The 15,572-nt window shown below is 46.9% G+C and overlaps 1 protein-coding gene across 1 annotated transcript in view; it reads right to left on the minus strand.

The window, feature by feature from the left end:
• Positions 1-15,003, minus strand: part of LOC135874120 (1-phosphatidylinositol 4,5-bisphosphate phosphodiesterase gamma-1-like) — a 78,357-nt gene extending 63,354 nt beyond the window's left edge. The window contains exon 1 of the mRNA XM_065398826.1: positions 14,784-15,003. Coding sequence (XP_065254898.1) covers positions 14,784-15,003 — 220 coding nt within the window. The remainder of the gene's footprint in view (positions 1-14,783) is intronic.
• Positions 15,004-15,572: the final 569 nt, after the last annotated feature.

Here is a 15,572-nt window from a genome sequence, read left to right on the forward strand (position 1 = left end):
GGTCAGGGGACAAGGAGCAGGGGAGGTTGGATGGGTTGGAGGTTCTGAGGGGGGCAGTCAGGGGGCAGGAAGTGGGAGAGGGTGGATGGGGGCGGGGCAGGCTGTTTGGGGAGGCACAGCCTTCCCTACCCGGCCCTCCATACAGTTGTGCAACCCCAATGTGGCCCTTCGGCCAAAAAGTTTGCCCACCCCTGTACTAGTGTCATTGTCCATGTATTGTACATCCCCCTCAGTGTCTAATCCACAGAGGTTATGATTCCATTACAATTCCTACCTAGGGGATTTAGTTTAGCAGCTCAGGTTGGAGAGGGTCATGCTTTAGGTCTGGAAGCACCAGATTCAATTCCTGGTGATGCTCAAAATGGCGGTTGTTATATTAGGGCATGATAACCAGGAACTGAAGGTACCACCTGGATTTGTGTGGGAGAACCTCAGTGTTCACATGGATCTGATTGCAGGATTGGGGCTTAAAAGGGAAGCAGATCAGCATTGCTTTCTAAGCTGAATGATAGGGGAAAATCTACAAACATCAAGAATGATGGAAAGTCGACTGGCTTTGTTTTTACACTCATTTGGATTTAATAATCTGAGGTGATATTAGGATTCCAGGGAATTAACTGAAAAACTAAAAATCTATCACTTCCCCGTCTTAGGTACTTATCCGAGTCCCATCTTTGGAGCATACAGTCATTAATTATCCTCACACACCACTGTAAGGTGGGAAGGTAGAGACCAAGACCCAGATGCTCAAAGATATGTCAGTGCCTAAAACCCATTGAAATCAATGGGAGTCAGGTGCTGAAAAACCTTTGAGGAGCTGCCTCTAAGTGATTTGCCTAAGGTCACACAGCAAGTCTGTGGTGAAGCAGGGGCCAAATCCAGGCCTCAGAAGTATCAGGCTAACACCTTAACAACTGGACCATCCTTGCTCATGGCAGAGTCTCCTGCAGATCATAGAATAGAATTGTAGGACTGGAAGGGAACTCGAGAGGTGAGCTACTTCAGTTGCCTGCACTTAAGGAGGACTAAGTATTATCTAGATCAGTTGTTCTCAACCTAGTTACCATTGTGGGCCGCATCAATACTACCTGTATGGCCCCGAAGATGTCAGATGGGCCGCAGCTGTGTGCTGATTGGGCCGCAAGCAGCCCACGGGCTGCGAGTTGAGAACCACTGATCTAGATCATCCCAGACAGGTGTCTAACCTGCTCTTAAAAATCTCCAGTGACAGAGATTCCACAACCTCCCTAGGCAATTTATTCCAGTGCTTAACCACCCTGACAGTTAGGAAGTTTTTCCTAATGTCCAACCTAAACCGCCCTTGCTGCAATTTCAGCCATTGCTTCTTGTCCTATCCACAAAGGTTAACGAGAACAATTTTTCTCCCTCCTCCTTGTACCAACCTTTTACATACTTGAAAACTGTTACCATGTCCCCCCTCAGTCTTCTCTTCTCCAGACTAAACAAACCCAGTTTTTTCAATCTTCCTTCATAGGTCATGTTTTCTAGACCTTTAATCATTTTTGTTGCTCTTCTCTGGACTTTCTCCAATTTGTACCCATCTTTCCTAAAATGTGGCACCCAGAACTGGACACAATACTCCAGTTGAGGCCTAATCAGCACTGAGTAGAGCAGAAGAATTACTTCTTGTATCTTGCTTACAACACTCCTGCTAATACATCTCAGAATGATGCTTGCTTTTTTTTGCACTGTTACACTGCTGATGTTGTCTAGTACAACGTTTCACGAAAATGATCAGGGAGTGAGGTGTTGGCTTATGAAGAAAGAGTAAGAGAAACAATATGATAACGGAAGGGGAGAGAATTACAGTCCAGAAACATATGAGGGATGTAAACACTAAGGAGAGGAAATATTCAGCATAATTAAAAGGGTGTATCTAGGAGCAACAGGATGGAATCTAGAAAGGGAAATTGAGCTCAACCAAACATAATAAGAACATAAGAACGGCCGTACTGGGTCAGACCCAAGGTCCATATAGCCCAGTATCCTGTCATCCGACAGTGGCCAATGCCAGGTGGTTCAGAGGGAATGATCATCAAGTGTCTATCAGGGATGGTCTAGACAGTATTTGGTCCTGCCATGAGGACAGGGGACTAAACTCGATGACCTCTCGAGGTCCCTTCCAGTCCTAGAAACTATGAATCTATAAGTGATCCATCCCCTGTCGCCCATTCCCAGCTTCTGGCAAACAGAGGATAGGGACACCATCCCTGCTCATCCTGGCTAATAGCCATTGATGGACCTATCCTCCATGAATTTATCTAGTTCTTTTTTGAACCCTGTTATAGTCTTGGCCTTCACAACATCCTCTGGCAAGGAGTTCCACAGGTTGACTGTGCGTGTGAAGAAATACTTCCTTTTGTTTGTTTTAAACCTGCTGCCTATTAATTTCATTTGGTGACCCCTAGTTCTTGTGTTATGAGAAGGAGTAAATAACACTTCCTTATTCGCTTTCTCCACACCAGTCATGATTTTATAGACCTCAATCATATCCCCCCTTAGTCGTATTTTTTTCCAAGCTGAAAAGTCCCAGTCTTATTAATCATTCCTCATACGGAAGCTGTTCTGGGACTGGGACATATTGTTTGCACTATTGCCAACTCTCATGATATTCTCACAAGTCTCACAATATTTGGTGGCTTTCTTAAAGCTCCAGCTCCTGGTGGCATGTGATGATGTGAGACTCCCAGCTTTCATTTTTTAAAATAAGCATGTTTCTAGCCCCCTTGGTTGTGTGAAAGGCTTGAAACTGTGACCCAGATGGTTCAAATCCCAAAGAACAAATACAAAGAATAGTACTTTTTTTTAATGTCATGATTTTTAAGCCAATCTCATGATTTTTTGGAGCCTGACTCAGCTTGGGGCTGACAACACTGTGATAGCTTTAGGAAAACTCCCCAATCAGATCAAACCTTCTCACAGAGCCAATGTTTGGCTGTGGAACAGTCTCTCCAGCCCCAGCCCCTGTGTCCTTTAAAAAAGGACAAAATCCTTGGGCTCAGACTGTAGGGAATGATCCTGCTAAGAGCAAGGGGGATGAACTCAACCAAATCACTGCACTATGGATCAGTTAAGGCTGGTCTGCACACAACACACCTACCACAGAACCACCAAGGCAAAGAAATGAAAACCTAAGCAACCTAACAGTACATACATATCCTCTTCTCATCCACCCAGGGACACAGACTTCACAAATGGCACAACCATCACACACTACAGACCACAAACTGGAACCTTAACTCTGCCCGTTCATGGCCGTGGGAGGAGGGACGTTTGGGAAAGGAAGTGCTGGAAACCCTATGGGGGCACAGTTAAGGATGTGCTGTCTGTTATTAAGTGTTTGTACAGTGCCCAGCACGATCAGGCTCCAATCTCAGATGGGGCCTCTAGATCCTATTGTAATAATAAATACACCTCTACCCCGATATAACACGACCCGATATAACACGAATTCGGATATAACGTGGTAAAGCAGCGCTCCGGGGGGGATGGGGGGGGGCAGGGCTGCGCGCTCCGGCGGATCAAAGCAAGTTCGATTTAACGCGGTTTCACCTATAACGCGGTAAGATTTTTTGGCTCCCGAGGACAGCGTTATATCGGGGTAGAGGTGTAACTAATAATAAATAATGAGACAAGCTAGGCGTGAATAAACAGCGCTAGATGCATCTCTTTTTCTGTACCCAGAGCCGCATATCCCCACAGTACGATACCATTCTCAATTTCCTGGAAACCAACATCTGCATTGGATTTTCAGAGATAATGTCAGAAATATGTCTCCAACTCCCCCCTACATTATCTCAAGGGTCCCAGCTATTAAAACATCCAGGAATCCAATTCCAGCTGTAATCATCCCTTTCTCTTCTAATGGGATCCAGTACATTACAAAGAGTGCTTTAAATATATACACAACATGGCTTACATATGGGTGTAATGCTGGACCAGCCACTGTAAAAGGCCTGACCTGCTGCTTTTATCAACACTAAAAGAACCAGAGAGCTTCCTTTATCCATTAGGAGAAAACCTCAATGCAAAGCGGCCAGAAGTAATTGCTCTGACCGGAATCCGCTTCTCCCTGGGCACAGCTGTGGCTGGGCCTCTGTGGATGATATGAAAAATCTTGCTGCCTCAGCCTGAGACCTCCCCACTTGCAGAAGTTGGGTGAAAATGAGGAGGTAGCTGAGGCTTTGTCTTCACTACTCGCCGATCTGGCGGGTAGCAATCGGTCTATCGGGGATCGACTTACCGCGTCTAGTGAAGACGCGATAAAATCGATCCCTGATTGCTCTGCCGTCGACTCCGGAAATCCACCACGGCAAGAGGCGGCAGCGGAGTCGGCGGCAGCGGAGTCGGTGGCAGCGGTCGACTTTCCCCCGTCCTCACAGCCAGGTAAGCCGACCTAAAATACGCAACTTCAGCTACGGTATTCACGTAGCTGAAGTTGCGTATCTTAGGTCGGACCCCCGCTGTAGTGTAGACCTAGCCTGAGAAGGTAGCTACACCTCCATTCTGCATGGGAGGGGTCTGATCCAGCTCCTTTCTATGCTCAGGGAGTCCTTACTGAAAATAACATTAAACATTTCCTCCTGGTTCAGTGAAGTTAAAAAACAGCTCTATTTTTCCTCCCCAGATGTCCCCATTTATAGATATCAAAAGATAGCAGGCATGTAAGTGCTAGTAATAATTAACAATCCAATCCTAATTGCTAACATAAATAATGATTATTAAATGCTTTCTGAAAATTTAAGCCCACGAAACCCACGGACTTTCCCTTTTCTATCCTAGCCCTAACGTTCGCAGCAAACCCTAGCAGGCCGGTTACATGTGACCTTCTGTGCCTGAACTGAAACAGGCTGCTCTTAAAGAGACTGTCAGCTGGTGTAAGCCCAGCATTCTGGGTTTGTGTCAAATAAAGTGGCTCACAAAACCATCTGACTAGGAGTGCGACTGTGAGTTAAAAGAATTAATTGAAATACAGTGTTTGGTTTTGTGTTTTTCTGGAAACAGCCCTGGGCTATGGCAGGAGAACCAGAAAGTGAAACTGACTAGAAACAAAAGTGAAAGGGACTAGTGGAGTTTCACTGTCCCAACTGAGGGAAACAAACAACCAGCAGCAATAGGGAAAAAGCAAACTAGATTTGAATAACCCTTCCTAGCTGAACAGTCTAACCTGCTGGTTCTCCAGCATTTTCATTCTGTGGGCTGTTGTGTAAGACAAGCAGATCCTGTAATGAGAGATCCTTTTGCATAGTCAGATTCCTTCCCAATACCCCAATCCTGCACTGCTTGCTTCTCAACATGCTTCATCGTGTGACCTGCTGGGGTGGGCTCCACAGACCACAGTCTGAGAACAACTGCTCTAAAATGTTATTAGTTGGGGGTGGAAGGAGAAGTACGGTACTTTAAATACATGATTTTCATCTTCCCAGTGTCCTGTTCACCAAACCAGCCTTTTTGAGACATTCTCCCACCACATCCTGGAAGACTGTTTCCAAGCAGAGATTCTAACCTGCCCTATTTTTAGCCAGGGTTTTACTCTCCCGCTCCTCCACCCCCAGTCTACCTCATCACAAAGAGAAAGAAGAAAATCCTCTTGTTCCAATGTATTTCAGAAGAGTTAAAAGCTGCTTCCCTCTGCCCCACTCCAAATATGCCTGTTCATAGCCTTCATAGGTTAGTAACAATGCCTCGCTGATGTTAACTCATGGATCTATAGTCCCCTGCCTTGTCTGTCATGACCCATTCTTTCTCTAATATAGGGGATTGCTTTTGCCACTTCCCAACCCTCAGGGAAGTTCCTCCAAGTGTGGCAGACCAGCTCCTGGGTCAGGGGATTGAGGGTCATGTGACTGCATGCTGGAAGTAGCGCCTGCTGTAAAAAGGGGCTCCCCCCCCCCCATTCCTTTCCCTTAGCCTGGGAAAGATCAGGACCTAATTCTCCATAGAGGGTAGAAGGACAGCTGCCCTGGGGAAGAGCAGCTGGAACGGGACTAGTCAAGCTCCCTGTGCAGGGGAAGTTGGGCCAAGAGCCCAAGAGGGGCTCATTGAAGCAAGACCAGTGGGATGCCTTGCTAGAGAGAAGCTGGGAGTTGTGGCCTGTGTTGTGCTTGGGGAGAGCTAACCAGTAGGAGCAATAGGCCGTTCTTAATTCGTAATGAAGGAGGTGCCGGGGCTCAACCAATTTTGTTACATTGATAATGGATGCAGCAAGCACAGAGGTGCCGGGGCTATGAACTGCCAAGCCTAGAGGTGCCGGGGCTCAGCCCTGGCACAAGTTAAGCACTGGGGACAGGGAAGGAGGCTGTGAACCCAACAAGCTGGGCAGGCAGTCCTGGGCTGGAGTGGCTGCTCCTCTGTATGAGGCTCAGGGCAGAGGATGGGACCGGGCTACCCTCCAATGTCACTGGGGTGGTGCGGGAGGGAGGCATGAACCCCAGTAACCAAGGGGAGAAGGAGGCTGAGTACTGAGAGGGACACTGAGCCCAAAGGGGACAGTGGAAAAGGCCAACAAAGCTCTGCAGTAGGGCTCTTCTTGGATCAGCAATCGCCATCCCTGGTGGGATCAGTTCTGTGACTAAGAATTTGGCCCACAATTCTGTGCAATACAGAACTCATTGTTTGTATAAAAAAAGCCAGTATTCTTGTTGTGTAACAATTTAACTCCTGGATTCCTGGCAGTGGTGGAGGGGTGCTCACTTGTGCGCAGCAGAAGTCCTGCTGGGAAATCCTCCAAGCTAACAGCAAGAGGTTAATTTCAGAGGTAACTGCTTTGCAGTTAATTTCCTTGTAGGTTTAGTGCTCCACCATTGACGGCTGCTGCCCAGGAAAGTGTTTTTATGGTGTCTTCTCGCGGTTTATTGTGTCTCTTCTGTTTAAAAGGACATCATCAACCTGAAGCTCTAGTTTTTTAAACGGGCTAACTGGAAATGGCAGAGAGGCTTAATGACTTCTTTGTTTCGGTCTTCACCGAGAAGTCTGAAGGAATGCCTAACATAGTGAATGCTAATGGGAAGGGGGAAGGTTTAGAAGATAAAATAAAAAAAGAACAAGTTAAAAAATCACTTAGAAAAGTTAGATGCCTGCAAGTCACCAGGGCCTGATGAAATGCATCCTAGAATACTCAAGGAGCTAACAGAGGAGGTATCTGAGCCTCTAGCTATTATCTTTGGAAAATCATGGGAGACAGGAGAGATTCCAGAAGACTGGAAAAGGGCAAATATAGTGGCCATCTATAAAAAGGGAAATAAAAACAACCCAGGAAACTACAGACCAGTTAGTTTAACTTCTGTGCCAGGGAAGATAATGGAGCAAGTAATTAAGGAAATAATCTGCAAACACTTGGAAGGTGGTAATAATAATAATAATTAATGGAGATATCCCATCTCCTAGAACTGGAAGGGACCTTGAAAGGTCATCAAGTCCAGCCCCCTGCCTTCACTAGCAGGACCAAGTACTGATTTTGCCCCAGATCCCCAAGTGGCCCCCTCAAGGATTGAACTCACAACCCTGGGTTTAGCAGGCCAATGCTCAAACCACTGAGCTATCCCTCCCCCCCAAAGGGTAAGGTGATAGGGAATAGCCAGCATGGATTTGTAAAGAACAAATCATGTCAAACCAATCTGATAGCTTTCTTTGATAGGATAACGAGTCTTGTGGATAAGGGAGAAGCGGTGGATGTGGTATACCTAGACTTTAGTAAGGCATTTGATACGGTCTCGTATGATATTCTTATCAATAAACTAGACAAATACAACTTAGATGATGCTACTATAAGGTGGGTGCATAACTGGCTGGATAACCATACTCAGAGAGTAGTTATTAACGGTTCCCAATCCTGCTGGAAAGGTATAACAAGTGGGGTTCCGCAGGGGTCTGTTTTGGGACCGGATCTATTCAATATCTTCATCAACGACTTAGATATTGGCATAGAAAGTACGCTTATTAAATTTGCAGATGATACCAAACTGGGAGGGATTGCAACTGCTTTGGAGGATAGAGTCATAATTCAAAATGATCTGGACAAATTGGAGAAATGGTCTGAGGTAAATAGGATGAAGTTTAATAAAGACAAATGCAAAGTGCTCCACTTAGGAAGGAACAATCAGTTTCACACATACAGAATGGGAAGAGACTGTCTAGGAAGGAGTACGGGAGAAAGGGATCTAGGGGTTATAGTGGACCACAAGCTAAATATGAGTCAACGGTGTGATCCTGTTGCAAAAAAAGCAAACATGATTCTGGGATGCATTAACAAGTGTGTTGTGAGCAAGACACGAGAAGTCATTCTTCCGCTCTACTCTGCGCTGGTTAGGCCTCAACTGGAGTATTGTGTCCAGTTCTGGGCACCGCATTTCAAGAAAGATGTGGAGAAATTGGAGAGGGTCCAGAGAAGAGCAACAAGAATGATTAAAGGTCTAGAGAACATGACCTATGAAGGAAGGCTGAAAGAATTGGGTTTGTTTAGTTTGGAAAAGAGAAGACTGAGAGGGGACATGATAGCAGTTTTCAGGTATCTAAAAGGGTGTCATAAGGAGGAGGGAGAAAACTTGTTCATCTTAGCCTCTAAGAATAGAACAAGAAGCAATGGGCTTAAACTGCAGCAAGGGAGGTTTAGGTTGGACATTAGGAAAAAGTTCCTAACTGTCAGGGTGGTTAAACACTGGAATAAATTGCCTAGGGAGATTGTGAAATCTCTATCTCTGGAGATATTTAAGAGTAGGTTAGATAAATGTCTGTCAGGGATGGTCTAGACAGTATTTGGTCCTGCCATCAGGCCAGGGGACTGGACTCGATGACCTCTCGAGGTCCCTTCCAGTCCTAGAATCTATGAATCTATCTATCTATCTATATATGTAGCTGGAGGCTACAGCGGCAAGGCATCGTAAAGGGCAAGGGTGACACAGCTACTCAGTCTGGATTGTACCCTTCTTATTCTCCAGGTTTCCTCGTGGTTGATGGCTAACTGCTTTGGGACAACTTAGGCACAGCTGAGGCTTGAAGCCCCAGACATGTGGAAGCACGTGGACACATTTATATGATAAGAAACAGCATGAGTTCCATCTGGGTTAACTGACTGTGTAATTAGTCTCCAATAGCAAAGGGTCTTCTGCTTTAAAGCATGCATGCCTTTATTTCCATACAGAGCAGCATTGCTTTGCCTGCTTATCCAGTTAATAAATTCATCAGGTGGCCTACAAGATGCCTCATTCATTCCTTTACAAGTTGATCACCATATCGATGGTAGATTTAAAAGTGTCAGGATGGGACTGAAAGGGGAGGGAACAAGATCTTGGCAACATCCATAAGAAAGAAAACTATTTAAATAGCCCTGGCTGTGCAAGCAGGAAACCATCTTGACAACTAGAGAATTGAACTTTCCAACGATTAAATATACTCTGCACACAGCAGCGAGTCAGGGGAACCGTCGTGAAATAGGTGTGATGGGGAGATTTGGAGCCCTGATCCCTTTCTCTGTAGCAGTTGGCTGAGCACAGCCCTGCTTTATTTGTAATTGCATGCTTGGCTTTAAGGCATGGCGCTGGGACTAAATGCAAAGGGGAGCCAGCAAGTTCTCTACCCAGTCGTTCCAATTCCCTTTTGATAAACTAAAAATGATCTGGATTATACAGAGTCACTTGGCTGAAGATTTACAACTGTTTTCACCCGCTTTGGAATGGGAGACCTAACCACACGGATCAGTGGCCTGACAAGGTGTGTGCTTAGATAGATAAATCGTGTTGGTTCCCTGAGCTCCTCTGCCAAAACTTGAGGCTGTAACTTCCTCATAACAGCAGACACGCCCTATGTCTCTCAACAACAGGGCGAGACTATTTTTCCACTGTTGATGGTGAGGAAAGCACATCAAGGTCTTAAAAAACGGTACCAAATCAGAAAGGGCACTGCCTCTCTACACTGATGTCATCATCTGTGGCCCCACAAAGTCATGAAACCTCCTTGTTAGCCTCCTCCTGGGGCTGGCCAAGTCGGCTGTCCATCATACCAGGAGAAGGAAGCTGGATGGGGGAGGGGGGTGACCCTCGGTGACTGCGTGGCCTATTTCCAGTCCCTTGTTAGGGTGACCAGATGTCCCGATTTTATAGGGACAGTCCTGATATTTGGGGCTTTGTCTTATATAGGCTCCTATTGCCCCCCACCCCCTGTCACGATTTTTCACTTACTGTCTGGTCACCCTATCCCTTGTACAGCCACGCATCAGAGCAGAATTCCTCTGGGCGGTGTCTGCTGACTCCCTAGATGCCTCTGAAGAGCAGTGGGCACTGTCTGGGGTTCTCTGATTGGTGTCCCCCTCTGGATCCCTCATTATTACCCTCTGAGCCCACTCGTGCCCCTGTGTTTTCATCTGTTGTCCCCCGCCATTACTTGTGGCCTGGCTATGGGGGAGGGCCTTTAGCTGTAGGCAGGCTTAGGCCCGCCATCCCCCCGGTTTCCACAATAACACTGATGCCAATAGTTCCTGTAAAATAGGACCTGAGCCATAAGCAAAATCAGTAGACGTTCCACTGCCCATAGGGCAGTTACCTATTGTGTATGCAGGGAATAACATGCAGCTTCTTTCATCTCAAGATCAAGTGCTCTGCAAACGTTCCTTAAGCTGAGCAGCTGCCCTGGGATGGCCATCTCTCTTAAGAGTGGTGAGATCTTCCCTTTTCTCCTGGGGTCATCTCATGGGAAGTTCACATGTCCCAGCATCACTTTAGGGGCCAATGACAGGTCATCATGTAAGAGGAATTTGTTACTATGATCAAGATGCCAGCTGTCCCTGTGAGACGGGTTTTACTGGCCCTATTGTATAGATGGGGACATTGAGGCACAGAAAGGATAAGTGACTTGCCCATCGGTCACAGGTGAGTCACTGGCAATACTGGGAATTGAATCTGGGAAGCCTGACTCTGTCCTTTCCTCTAATCACTAGACAACACTGCCCACATACAAGCAAGCAAACAGGGAAGGATCTTTACTGTGCACAAACAGACAGTAATCCCATTCTCTGTGTGGTAAGGGAACGCATATGTTTGTTTGAACAGGAGAGATAGGAGGAGGTTACCAGCTACCAATTCGGAGAAGGGTACTGGAGATTTAATTTTTATCTGCGTTTTCTAAGTAAAGTTGCTTAGGTCTGGTGGTTGCTCGTGGTCCAGGTAACAGCAGTGGGATATTGGAAGTTTGTGGTTAATCAGTTCCACATGGTGAAACCTGTGCTATGAAGGGGCTTTCCAATGCTTGTCAGAACAGCAATGGGTCTTTTACGACACTGATGCTATTGCTTCAGTTGCCAAAAACAGGGGCTCTAGAGCAATCTACTGCTGCCCATGCTATAAATCACCACTTCAGTGCTAGAATATAGTCATGCTACCAATAGCTGGCCAAGCAGATGCGAGAGTCTCTCTTTGGTACTTCTTTCTTGAAATCTCACCTACATGGCAATCGAGAGAAGGTTGTTTGGAAGCCTGATCTGCAGACTGTGTGATCAAGTGACTAGTGGGGAGGGCTGGGATTCCGGGGGAGCTGGGTTTGATTCTGGACTCTGCCACTGACTCGCTGTGTGACCATGGCTGAGTCTCTCATGCTCTGTGTGTAGTGGGGCTAACGCTACTGGCTCACCTCCCAGGAGGGCCACAAGGATCAGCTGCAAAGTGCTTTGAGACCCTAAAAGGGAAGACACTCTTAGGCAATGTCTACACTTATGGCAGCATGCAGCGTACCTACACTGCATGCCCCCAAAGTACGGGTGTCAGTAGCTGTGTAGACAGCGAGGCACCGTTTAGACAAGTAAAGACATGCCAGAACCTTAGAGTATATACCCTACATGGCTCTCTACGTCCCCAAACAGCACCTCCATTGTCTATGCTGCTATTTTTAGCAGTGGAGTGTCCGGCTGCCTCCCTGCTGATGGAGCCTTTCCCCACTGCAGTGAAAGGCTCTGGTGGGGGAAGACAGTGGGGAAAAGCTCCAGCATACGCTACACACGGCAACAAGTGTAGACAAGGTTTTAATGACAGGCCAAGAATTATTCTGGAAAATCAAATGGAGCAGGCTGTGGTTCTTTCATGGCCTTGGAAGTCCCCAACTCACCCTCCTGCTCCCCATTTCAAAAGTTAGGGACTCATTGGTTTTAGTGATGCCAATTCCTTCCACATCTCCCAGCTGGAGGTAGGGGATTGATTTGTATCAGACACTGAGGGCACCATTCTGTGGGATAAAACCCATGAACAAAGCGGGGTTCTCAGACTGATTGGAAACAAGGCAGGACAGATTCAAAAAGCGAGACTGACCCATTCCCTGTCGTCCACTCCCAACTTCTGGCAAACAAAGGCTAGAAGTTCCCATTGACTTTACTTAGGATTGTAGGTTTTCAGCATCTCTGAAAGTGAGACTCTTGGGGGAAAATCTTGGCTCCATTGAAGTCAAGAGCAAAACTCCCCTTGACTTCAGTGGGGCCAGGATTTCACTCTACATGTCTCAAGTTGGGCACCCAAAATGATTGGACACTTTGGAAAGTTAAGGCCCAAGTCTTTCTGTACCTGTTTCGCCATTAATAAACTTGGGTTATTATTACTTACATACCACCTATGGCTGGTTTATGGGTGGATTAATTAGCACTGTGATCTGTTCAATGTTGCATCATTTTGCAAATATCCAATTGACCATTAAAGCACATCTCTGCGCTCAAAAATCACCATAAAAAGGAATCCATATTTTTCATCTCTCAGCGAGTCCAGAACAAATTCTATACATTTCCAAGTAAAAAAATGTTTTTCTATCTTCTGCCCTGGGATCTGAGAGTCAAGCTGGGTTCTTTTTGGTTCATGCATCATCAGCAGTGATAATGACTCTTCAGGCTAAATGTTGTCCTCACACCTGTGTAATTTCACTGTTTTCAAATTATGCCTTCAGTTATACCTGTGCAACCCCATTGAGGGCAGTAGGGTTGTAAAGATATAACTAAGGCAGGATATGAAAGCAACGAAGATACACAGTTGACCCTGCAACTGGAACTTAAACAATTCTGTTGATGCATGACTCCAGCTCCCTCTCCCAGAGCTGTGTTGGGTCTAAAGGACTGATAGGAATAAAAGTAGAAAACATTTTTGTCACTAAAGCAAGTAGCTCTGACTTTGATATACCCAGGGGGAGCAGATCTGCTGAGTAAGAAGGGATCATTCTTCCACAGCCACTTTTCAGAGGATAACTGCACATTAACGGGATTCCATACCCAGTGGGGCTTTCCATGTGGAGGGTTAGTGTTATCTCCATAACCATATGCTGATTTCCTGGGTAAAATCATGGCTGGCTGCAACCACTTCTCAAGAATAAGGGATAGGATTGGCCATTTAAAGCATGACAGAGGGAAAATACCTGCCTCTTCTGCTGCTGATGAATTAGACCCTGAGTAAGCAACACACAGGAGGCAGATGAACAAGTATTATCTTCTGAACTCTGCACGAGCCACACAATTCCCCTTAGTAGTAACATGCGCTACAAGAGTGAATCCCCCATGCTGAGCTGCGAGTACCCTCCCCCCCCCCAAAGATGAGAGGGCAAGCAGAGTGGAAGGGACTAGAAAGAAGAAGGGTGGGTTAAAGCACAGGGAAGGGCATAAATGAGGCAAAGCAGGAAAACACCACATGCTCACCCCTGTCAACTCCATTATCTTCAGTGGAATTGCCGCCGTGATGCCAAGGGCAATCAGAAAGGAAGAGACGACAGAGTGGCTGCATGTGCTATGCAGGCTGTAAGTATGGAGCTGCCAAGGGAGAGGATGGGGATTGTGGTGGTTGAGTGAGACGAGGGAACTTAGTGAAAAATAAATGGGAGGCAGGTGAAAAGAGGAGCCCAGCCCCTTCACGCAGTCATCTGCTCAGGCACAATGTGCTAAACATGGCTGGGCTAGGTCACGGCTTGAGTGGAAAACCTCCAAGGAGAAAACTCGGGCCACTGCAGGAAGGGGTGTGTTGCTGGTGAAGTAAGTGGCGCTCTTCCCCGGCGCAGAACCAGTGCCCCGGGGTGGTGCTAGGAGACAGAGTGCTGCTGGAGGAGCCCTCTTTAGGATGCTATGTAAACAAAGGTCACGGCCATTTGTGATTATTAATGATCTCCTGGTGCTTTTTGTCAGGGAGGGAGTGTTAACCCTGGTGTCCTGGCCACCTCCCTACTCAAGTAACTACATGCTCCTGACCTAAATCCCCCTGCGCTTACATACTGCATTCTTCTTCACTGACTGTTGCAGCGAAACAGATGCCACATTCCGCTCCAGAGGTTGCGGCTTCTCTGTGGCCAGTGAAACAATCCCTGGGCACATGGTTGGTACCGCCAGTAAAGTTCGTACCATTCCTTAGAATAACGGTGCTATGACCGATCATTAAGCCGCCATCACCGTAGCGATTGATAAAACATAACACGTAAATAGCACTTTTCAAAGAGCTTTACAAATGTTAACCAGTGAACCCTCACAAAAGCCACCATCCCCATTTTACAGGCTAAGATCTAGAGACTTGCCCATGGCCATGCAGCAAGTCACTGGCAGAGCCCAGCCAGAGCTCGAATAGGGGAGTTCCTAGGTTCTCAATCCACTAGGCCAGGCTGCCTCTCCACAAAGATTTACAAGCCAATGCATTCAGCTTGGCTTTTCCTGGACTCTTGGAGTGAGCTGCACCAAGCCCAGCTCCCCTAGTGAGAGGCATTTGACAGTCAGCTTTAGAGATAGACATTTTCTTGGTTCACGCTGCGATGCGGAATATACTCACTGTCTCCTTCCACTTTCTCAGGCGTCCGGCTCCAAATGATCTGCCTGGTCTCCAGCTTCACCTGAAACGTCCTCCTCTCTGGCCTCTGGGACTTTTTTTGGTAGAACAAGGTCAGCACGGTCCCAATTTCCAAACTCCTGAGGATCCTCCCCATGTCCCCAACCTCCATCCTGGAGTCCTCCAAAAACCCATTGACACTGTTCAGCCTGGACACTGACATCTTTACTGCATGGCCATCGCCTGAAGGAATCACAGAGCAGGATCCGTGTCATGCATGAAAGGAACGAGCGTTTGGGAAATGAAGCCCAGACCCTCGGAAACAAAATCTACCCTCTTATTTTCAATTCCTTTCCCCCAAATCACCCGAGACAAGTGCTTCCTTTGCTGCAGTGGCTACTAGTGCTGGCTTCCCCTCTGCTGCACCACATATGCTGCAAAGAGCCAGGACTCTCCTCGGAGCTGTGGAAAGAGGAAGGGGGTGGGATTGAAGGATCCTGCAACCTTCTCTCTCTGCAACCCAGGAATGAGGCTTCCCTGCTGTAATACAGCTGCAGCAGTGAATGATCAGGCAGGCAGGCAGGCTTGGTGGCTGCTTTTCAAATCAGAGCTATCAAAAATAATCCAACCAGGGCAGGTCCAGGAGGCTGAAATTACAGTAGCCCCTTTACACACACAAAATCCATGCTGTTGGTGCTGCAGGGTGGCATGGAGGGACAGTCCCTTGTAGAGCTCTGCGAGGCTGGGTTTTACTGTCAGCGGTGGAAGAGATGGAGGAAAGAAGCCCAGAGG

This window comes from Emys orbicularis, chromosome 2 (genome assembly GCF_028017835.1).
Source record: "Emys orbicularis isolate rEmyOrb1 chromosome 2, rEmyOrb1.hap1, whole genome shotgun sequence".
NCBI lineage: Eukaryota > Metazoa > Chordata > Testudines > Emydidae > Emys > Emys orbicularis.